The sequence below is a fragment of the Populus euphratica genome, unplaced genomic scaffold, assembly GCF_000495115.2.
Source record: "Populus euphratica unplaced genomic scaffold, PopEup_1.0 scaffold42.1, whole genome shotgun sequence".
Classification (NCBI taxonomy): Eukaryota; Viridiplantae; Streptophyta; class Magnoliopsida; order Malpighiales; family Salicaceae; genus Populus; species Populus euphratica.
Window position 1 is genome coordinate 258,612 of NW_011499903.1, and position 9,145 is coordinate 267,756.

Genomic DNA, 9,145 nt, shown 5'->3' on the forward strand with positions numbered 1-9,145 from the left:
GAATTCCAATTCATAATCAATTAAAAATATTATTTAATTTATTAAATATTAATTCATTTACACAATTTCCAAAATAAACAGAAGTGAATTTCCAAAATAAAAGGATCTCTCAGAGCTCACAACCAACCAAATATGTCTAAAAATGAACAAATAAAAGTTTTTTCTTGGCTGTTATTCTTGGATACAGCTGACCTCTCTTTGTCAAGCCCCGATTTTTTTAGGATCATAAGATTGACTTGAATCCTTCATTTTGTTTTGGTAGCCATCGATATCTGGTTGATCCTACTGTACTTGAAATGGTGATCAGTTAATATCTAATATATTCTTAAAAGTCTGAAAACTTCCAATAATTAGAGGCAGCTTGTGAATTGCACATTCAAATTAATTTCAATCTCTTTGATTCCTTGCAGGTTGTTTAGGGATAAAAATGGATGCAAAGGAATTTCAAGCTTTCATGTGGAGAGTTGTTAAATTTTCCATAAATACCTGTACTGCACTGGCACAAAAACATCCCTTTGCTTCAGGTGTTTTGTTATCGTTGCTGATTTTATACCTGTTTCTTCCTTCAGTATTCTTTTTCTTGATTTACTCTCTACCATTTCTTGGCTGCACTGCTGTTTTTATCCATTATTATTTGAATACACAACGTCCCAAAATCCAACATGGGCATGAGAGGAAGGAACATGGGATCTCTTCTGTTGACTCTCGGAGACTGTTGCAGAGAAATGTCAACAAGAACAATGACGAATCGGATGCACATGCTGTTAAAGAGGAAAAGGATATGGTTTCCCCCATGATTTCAAATGATGAATTGATTGGCAGAATTGCCTCGGCCGAAGAAAAACCAAAAATAATCATGGAGGAGAAAGAAAGCCGAGCTTTGAATAGCGGAGAAAGTTCCTCTCACAATGTGTCCGTCGGTGAGAATATTTCAGAACTCGGCCAGGCGCCAAATCCTGATGCTGTCTCATGTGAAGGCTTTAATGAGCAGCCTACAAAACTTCAAGTTGGTGGCGAGGTGGAGTTGGAGAGCTCAAGCTCCGAAGCAGATGATGATGAAGAAGAAGAAGAAGAAGAAGAAGAATCAGAAAAGGGTAGGGAAAACGCTGTAAAATGGACCGAGTATGATCAAAAGAATGTCATGGATCTTGGGAATTCTGAGATAGAAAGAAATAGGAGGCTGGAGATCCTAATTGCAAGACGCAAAGCAAGAAAACCGTTCAAAATGAATAGTATTGCCGGTTCAGGTCCAAGGCATCCTGTTATGGTTGCCAGAAGCAACACCTTCCACGTTTCTAAGAGTTCAGATGACCAAATACCCGGTTCAGCCCCTTCCATTCTGTTACCAACCAAAAATCCATTTGACCTTCCATACGACCCACATGAAGAAAAGCCTAATCTAATGGCTGACAGTTTCCACGAAGAGTTTATGGCAGATCACCAGAAAGAGTTTCCCTTCTGCAGGCATGAGAGTTTCTCTTTGGGAAATTCTTTCCAGGATAACAGGCAAGGTCAACACGAGGGCCGAGGATATTCTATGCAATCAGGTAAGACAAACCCCTGTTTTACATTATTCAGCAACCAAGAAGAATATACTACAAACTTCTGCTACTAAGGCTGAATCAATAAACTTTTTATGCAGGCAAGGGAAATCATGATCGGCTGGTTGATCATTTGTTATTCCAGGGTGGTGAAACCTTGCGCCGTAACTTAAGTGTTACTGATCTTGTGACAGAAGAACCCCTATCTTCCAACCAGGTAGCTAACAAACAGGAACGGGATAGAGAAGTTGGAACCACCAGGATCGAACTCATAGGTGAGAAGATGGAGCAATCTCATTACAAGGATCCAAGTTTAGGTAATGGAAGTGATATTCAAATGGACAAAGATGCGGATGCGATCAAGCACAAGAAAATTTTGTCAAACCCATCTTCTGCAGAAGACATTCTTAATGGTAAGACAGCTGAAAATTCAGAAAGTATACAACCGACAACGTTCAAATTTCCCGAGGTGTTTTATGATCGGGCACCGAACTCTCTCCCTTGTCCAGTTCCTAGGGCTAGAGTTGTAGCTGAACCTTCATATGATTCCAGTCCTTCTGCAATTGACAGCACGAGAATGGAGGAACATTTCTTTTACAAGCTCAAGCCTGGGCATACCCCTAACCACTCCATAGCTTCTGACATGCAAGTGGAGGTCTCAGAAATTGGTTCACCCCCTCTAATTGAAGATGGAACTGCTTCATCCAATGATGACGAGTCCTTGATTTATGATGGGGATAGCGAGAAGGAATTCACTTCTGGGAGTGAAGAACTGTGGGGTGCTTCACCACTTGCACCAAAAGTTCAAGAACATGGAAAGGCACCTGGACAAATATACGAGGAAGGGGAAGAGGGTATGACAGAAGTAGAGTTCTCAAGGGTCTGGGACGAAGCCGAGACTCCAATTTCATCATCAATGTGGCCGTCATCATCTTCAAGAGCTGAAATATCTCAAGAGGATCAAGCCCATTCAATGAAAATTGATCCTAAACTATCTAATCATGTCAAGGACGAAGTTGATGAAGTAAGGGAGCAGAGGCCTTCTAATGCTTCTGATGTGGACGAAGTTGAAGAAGTAAGGGAGGAGAGGCCTTCTAATTCTTCTGATGTAGTTCTACCTGAACATTCCCTGGAAGGAACGCGATGGATGGAGGGTTCAATGTCTCACTCGCCTTCTGAAGTGTACTTTCCGGAACCCCAGGTCAGTTAATAATTTTAATGATACAATAGTGTTATGGTTATGGTTTGTGAATGAACTTGGATTAAATTACAATTTTTGATTTATATGTGCACGCTAATCTTCTGACAGCTTTTAGTGAAGAAACGAATCTATAACTAATACTCTGGTAAACAATTTATTGTTGTGCTTATTGTCTATCCAATTTACAGCCTTAGTGCATCAATTCTTCAACGATCTTTCAGCATATTAGAACATATTAGTTTTTATATGCCAAGTCATCTTTCTCTAAATAAAGAAAATAATTAGAAAAAGGCTGTTGGACTCATCTTTGCTACTCCGTAAATAAAACAGGAATCACTGAGTGCTTCTGGGAATTCTGCGGAAGAGAAGACAACGAAGTGCGATGCAAATGAAAGAGTCACATACGATGACAGGGAATATTTGAAATCAAATGAAAACAGACATGTTGAAGCTGAAAATTCCATTATGCAAGAAGTTTTAGGCAATCTATCAGAACCAGCTGAGGGAAATAATTCAACATCAAATAGCAATATCAAGATCGAATCATTGTTTAACTCTGAGAAGTATGTAGAGGGCATAGGTGACGAAACTTACAACGTAAATGATTCAACGTTCCTCATAAGTGATCACTTAGAAGACTCGAAATCAAATGAAGAAAGAGATAGTGGAGCTGAAAGAGTCATGCAAGCTGTCATAGGTGATTTGTCACAACCAGCTGTGGAAAGTAATTCAGAATCTAGCAATCATATAGAGAGTAAATCATTGAATTCTCCTGAGAAGTCTAGAGAGGAGGCAAACATCAACAATGTGAATGACCCACCAGTTCAAATTAAGGATCGTGTTGAAGACTTCAAAGATGTCGACCGAGATTCTGAAAGGCCGACAGAAGATTTAGACATTCAGAGCATTTTAATGCCAGTCGAAGCTGAAGACAACCCGACATCAACTCAAGGCAGTAAAGAAGATCAAAGTGCAATAGAAGTTGGAGTTTCTGCGGTAAACCAACCTTTTATTGATCCAACTACATCATCCACCCTGCCAGAATTTGTGGCTGAACATGTTTCTAACAATTCAAGTTTATCCTCGTCTCCAAAGTCTGTTTTAGCATATAGGATCCCGGCAGATATAGGTTCTTCATCAGATTTCAGTCAACTGGTGGCCATTAATATGGAGGAAAATTTACTTATGACCGCAACTCAGGATACCAGTCTTGCGGTAAATGATTCAATAGATCACCCATCTATTGATAGAAAATCTGAAAAATCTGAGGTCAGTGATACTTTAGAAACAGAAAAAAAGTAAGGTTTTATTTTTATGAAGGGAATCCAGTAAAATTGCTTTCACGTATATTTATTTTTTCACATATCATCTTCTACCACTTGCTACTGTGATTGAGTCCTTGTAACTTTAAATGATCCATTCTCCTCTCTCGCATGCATACATACAACAATTGTTTTGACATTAATATAGAGGCAGAAAGGCCTTTTTTAGCAAGATATCTGAACTGGATGCATCATTATTGAGCAGGAACCATATGACACTCAAGGGAAGTGTACTGAAGTAGCCATTGACATGGAGAACATGAATGGATCGGTGCTTGATGATGAGAAACTCAAGGAGAATTTAAAATCTAGGAAAAACTTAGAATACGAATCAGAAACATTGATCAGTAACGAGGCTTCTGTAGAGCTGTCAAAACCACTTGAAGAACCCCAAACTGCTGATCATCTTGAAGGTGCATCTGCAAGACTTGTGGACAATGAAGCAAGCATTAACGTATCAAAACCAGACGAGGAGCATGTCGGTTCAAAAGTTCCTGGAGTTATAGTAGAAAACGAGGTAGTAACATGTCATAAGATTATCAAGTTCCTTATATTGTTCTGCTTATCATTGCACTTGTTTCATTGAATAGGAGTCAACAAATCCTCCAAGAGATGTTGCAGGAGAAGTTAATCACATCAGTGATGTTAGTGATCCATCAATAAATAAGAACGACGATTTGGAGAAGTTGAAGTCTTTTGAAGGCAGTGAAGGTGAACCTCAATTTTCGACTGGACATGAGATATTTGTGGAAACACTAAAACCAGCCAATATTACTTCCCTAGAAGGCCATGAGTACAGTCCTGGAGTGTTAACTGAAAATGAAACAATTGTCTCATCATCTCAAGCAATCGAGGAAGTTGATAATTCAAGAACCAACAAGGAAACTGATGAGTTTGGAACACAAATAGCAGACGAGGAAATTGAAGACTTGTTAAAGCCAGGAGAGGCTATTGTCTCCTCGGAAACCGCTAAGGATGTCCAAGGTGACCCTAAAGATTTAATTGATCAAAGGGCTGTCCTTAACCCATCAACACCAGCTGTTGATGACGACAACATCTTAGTGACTACTGAAGCGAAGGTAATACGATGCTTTTAAATAGTGTTTTTCCTTGTAACTCGTTCTACTGCTAAAACGAGTGCTTGAGGGTGGGGATGGAGGCGGCTTAGATTCTGAAGCTGCCATGAAATGGAACTCCGGTTGTAAAGATTGGCATTTCTTTTCCTTTTCCTCTTATTCTTGAAATTAAATAGGGAATGGATTTTGGTACACTGTCATTTTCCTGTCTCTTGAAAATAAGTTATTCTGTATTGCTTTCTCAGGTATTGAATACTAGCAACTCCTTTCCAGCAAGTTCATTCCAGTATTATTATTTGCTTAGAATTCTTTTTCGAAAGATTTATGTTTCTTTTGGCGAATTCTTGCCTTTATTGTACAAAGACATCAAGAAATGCAAGTATACTAAAATTCTCTACTTATTTCCCTGTGATATTGACCGGGACTGTATATTCCTCATTTGCAGGACTCTGCAGCTGACACTATTCATAATGTGAACGAATCAGAGATGAGTGAATTTATCAGCAACGAGAAGTTCAAGCATGTACAAGACAGTGATGACGAATCTCAAAGATTAGATAGACAAGAGGATATCATGGAACCACTTAAAGCAGTGGAGGTTACAAACTCAGAATCCATCAGAGATATTGAAGGTGAATCTAAAAAATTGGCCGACGATGAAGCTAATGTCACCATCCCATCGCAGCCAGAAAGGGAAATTAATAGTTCAGATGACAGAGAAAAAACCGAGGATCCTGGAAAGTCAATTGTTCTGGAGAATGGTACGGACATATCCGAGGCAAGCAGGGGTAACGATATTGCAAGGGCCGTTGAAGATAACAAAGATAAATCTGAAGACAAAACTGAGATCAATGGATAGAATCACCAATCATAGAAGCACTGAAACACAAGAGCAAGTGACGGCTATACGGAGTCAGCCTGTGGTAGTATGTATAATGGAAAATATTACACCTATCTATCTAGAAGCAGGTTATGTTTTTATTTTATTTTTTCCTGTAAAATTTACACCGAAGAAGTTAAAATGCCATTAGTTGTGGAGCCAATCTGACAACAACTGACAGGGTCAAAACGTTAGTGTATCTCATTCTCCTCAATATTGCCGATTTTCCATTGTTACTCTTTGTAAAGTAAATAGAAAGTTTTTCTGTGAATCAGATCACGTCTCAACTTTTTTCCTGCAGACACAGATGATACATATTTATGCATGCACATTTGAGCATATATCTTTCTATCGTTCTAAATATACCTTCTTTTTTTTTTCATTTGATTTACAAAACATTTGTCCTAATCTAGTGTTGGAAAGATTGTAGAGGGCTTCTCTAAATTGTTTCTGGTACCCATCTTCGTAAGATACATCAAAGATTTTTCTGGAAGAAAGGTCCAAAAGGTCTTGAGCAATCTTTTATGTTGGGTTTGGAACCTTCTTTTGAGTGAATACAAATTTTATTTCATAAAATATAATGGATAAGGAATTTTTATTAAGGGTTGCATGAACAAAATAAATCAGAGATGATAATGAGCCAAATCAAAGTTATCCATTAAGATAATTTCTTTTATTTGAGTCCTAGATGCTGGAGCTTGAGTGAGAGATTTGAGGAATTAGTTAAAAATTCAAACTTTTCTTATCTTACTCTACATAAATAATAACAATTAACTAATTCAAAATAACTTAAAAAAATATTATTCAAATATTATCCTTAATCTTTTTTTTTTAATTTTGATTTGGATCTTAAACCTAAATTTGTGCTGGTAATATAGTCATTCCATCAAGTTTGATAGCAAATGCTTTTCTTTTATCTGATCACTTGATCAGGAGTGTTGATAGAAGGATAAAAAATTAAACTGAAGGACTACATTTCTGGTCAAAACATAGGATTATGACCTAAATCAAAAGGAAAAAAAAAAAGAAAAAAGAATCAATCTACTCTTGACCGAGATTTCAGGATGATAATCTTCATTCAATGCAACCTTACAATTCATAGCTGACATCCCAGCTGAAAAACTCATAACAAAAGTGACTAACTAAACTCACATTCATGGCTGGTTTATCCATGGCTGAATCAGGTGGTGGCCGAGACTTGCCTTCCAAGCTTACATGGCAGGTCTTCATTTGCTGCATCATTGCAGCCTCCGGTGGTCTCATGTTTGGTTATGATATTGGCATTTCCGGTACGACTCATTTTCCTTGTTTCGTTATATTTGAGATTTAAGCATTAAAATTTGTACCATTATAAATGTTCATGTTGTTGTTTTTATATATGTTTTTGTAGGAGGAGTGACGTCAATGGATGATTTCTTGGAGAAGTTCTTTCCGGCTGTTTATCTCAAGAAGCACGAGGCAAGAGAGGATAACTACTGCAAATATGATAACCAATTTCTTCAGCTCTTTACATCTTCACTCTACCTTGCAGCTATTGTTTCTAGTTTTATAGCCTCTTTCTTTTGCAAGAAATTCGGCCGAAAACCCACTATTCAAGCCGCTTCCATCTTCTTTCTTGCTGGAGCCGTTTTAAACGCTGTTTCAGTGAAACTTGGCATGCTGATTGCTGGAAGGATTTGTCTAGGTGTTGGAGTTGGATTTGGCAACCAGGTATGCAGTTCAATCCGTAAATCAACTAGCTTTCCATTTTTCCAGATTCGTTCTTCATTCTCTTTTCAATTTATGTACTATTTGCTGCTTTCTATTAGTTCTTACACAGAGAGGGTGAATGCAGGCGGTGCCTTTGTTCATATCAGAAATCGCACCAGCAAAATATAGAGGAGGCCTCAACATTTGTTTTCAGTTTCTAATCACAATAGGCATTCTGATAGCAAATCTGATCAATTATGCTACTTCAAAAGTGCATCCTTATGGCTGGAGAATTTCCCTAGGGTGCGCTGCAGTGCCTGCTATAATTCTCGCCATTGGATCTCTTGTAATCGTGGAAACCCCCGCGAGCCTTTTAGAGCGGGGAAAGAATGAAGAAGCTCTGCGTGTTTTAAGGAAGATTAGAGGCGTTGACAATGTAGACAAAGAATATGCAGAGATTTTGAATGCTATTGAATTGGCCAAACAAGTCAAACACCCTTTCAGAAATCTCATGAGTCGGTCTAATAGGCCTCAACTTATTTGCGGCACAGTTCTTCAATTCTTCCAGCAGTTCACTGGAATCAATGTTGTGATGTTCTATGCCCCAGTGCTGTTTCAGACTATGGGTTATGGCAGTGATGGGTCACTGCTATCAGCTGTAGTCACTGACTTGGTCAACGCAGTATCCACGTTGGTTGCAGTGTTTCTTGTTGATATTATTGGAAGAAGGGTATTGCTCATAGAAGCTTGTCTTCAGATGCTTGTTGCCCAGGTAAGCAAAACAGACACTTGACAATATTGCTGAGCTTCATCTGCATTGTCTAGTTATTTCTGACTGTGGTCGTTGTTCCTTTTCTTCTTTTGTATGCAGTCCATAATGGGAAGGATTCTTGCTGTGCATTTGAAATCTGCCAATATCATGCCGAAAGCTTCCGCAAAGCTTGTGGTCATCTTGGTTTGTGTATTTGTGTCTGGTTTCGCGTGGTCATGGGGTCCTTTGGGCTGGTTGATTCCCAGTGAAATCTTCCCTCTGGAAACAAGAAGTGCTGGTTTCTTCTTCGCTGTTAGCATGAACATGTTTTGTACCTTCCTCGTTGCTCAAGCATTCCTCACCATGCTATGCCACATGCGATCTGGGATTTTCTTCTTCTTCGCTGCCTGGATTGTTGTCATGGGTATTTTTGCTATTTTCTTTCTTCCTGAGACGAAGGGGATCCCAATTGACGAAATGAATGAAAGGGTATGGAAGAAGCATTGGTTCTGGAAGAGGTACCATAAGGATTCTTATATTAACAAGAGAAGCCAGGAAATTCAAGATAAATCAGAGGAAGAATCACTAGAATAAAATGCGTTGTTTAAATTAATCGTTATATTTTCATCATTTTCCTTTGATCTTGTTCTCTTTTTTAGGACAATTAATAAGTTTATTGGTTTCC

The 9,145-nt window shown here is 38.5% G+C and overlaps 2 protein-coding genes across 3 annotated transcripts; both read left to right on the forward strand.

Moving 5' to 3' along the window:
* Window positions 1-211: 211 nt before the first annotated feature.
* LOC105133077 (histone acetyltransferase KAT6B) lies at window positions 212-6,291 on the forward strand. 2 transcript variants are annotated; one of them, XM_011036893.1, is made up of 7 exons: window positions 212-299; window positions 411-1,547; window positions 1,643-2,742; window positions 3,073-4,011; window positions 4,270-4,581; window positions 4,655-5,143; window positions 5,586-6,291. In XM_011036893.1, exons 2-7 carry the CDS (start codon window positions 428-430, stop codon window positions 5,997-5,999), a joined length of 4,374 nt encoding a protein of 1,457 aa, XP_011035195.1. In that variant the 5' UTR covers window positions 212-299; window positions 411-427; the 3' UTR covers window positions 6,000-6,291. The 2 variants fall into 2 exon arrangements, with proteins under 2 accessions (XP_011035195.1, XP_011035194.1); XM_011036892.1 differs by lacking the exon at window positions 212-299 and having other exon boundaries at window positions 332-1,547.
* A 739-nt stretch (window positions 6,292-7,030) lies between these two features.
* LOC105133078 (sugar transport protein 8-like) lies at window positions 7,031-9,145 on the forward strand. Its single transcript, XM_011036894.1, has 4 exons — window positions 7,031-7,309; window positions 7,411-7,730; window positions 7,855-8,481; window positions 8,581-9,145. The coding sequence occupies exons 1-4, from the start codon at window positions 7,177-7,179 to the stop codon at window positions 9,052-9,054; spliced, it is 1,554 nt and encodes a 517-aa protein (XP_011035196.1). The 5' UTR covers window positions 7,031-7,176; the 3' UTR covers window positions 9,055-9,145.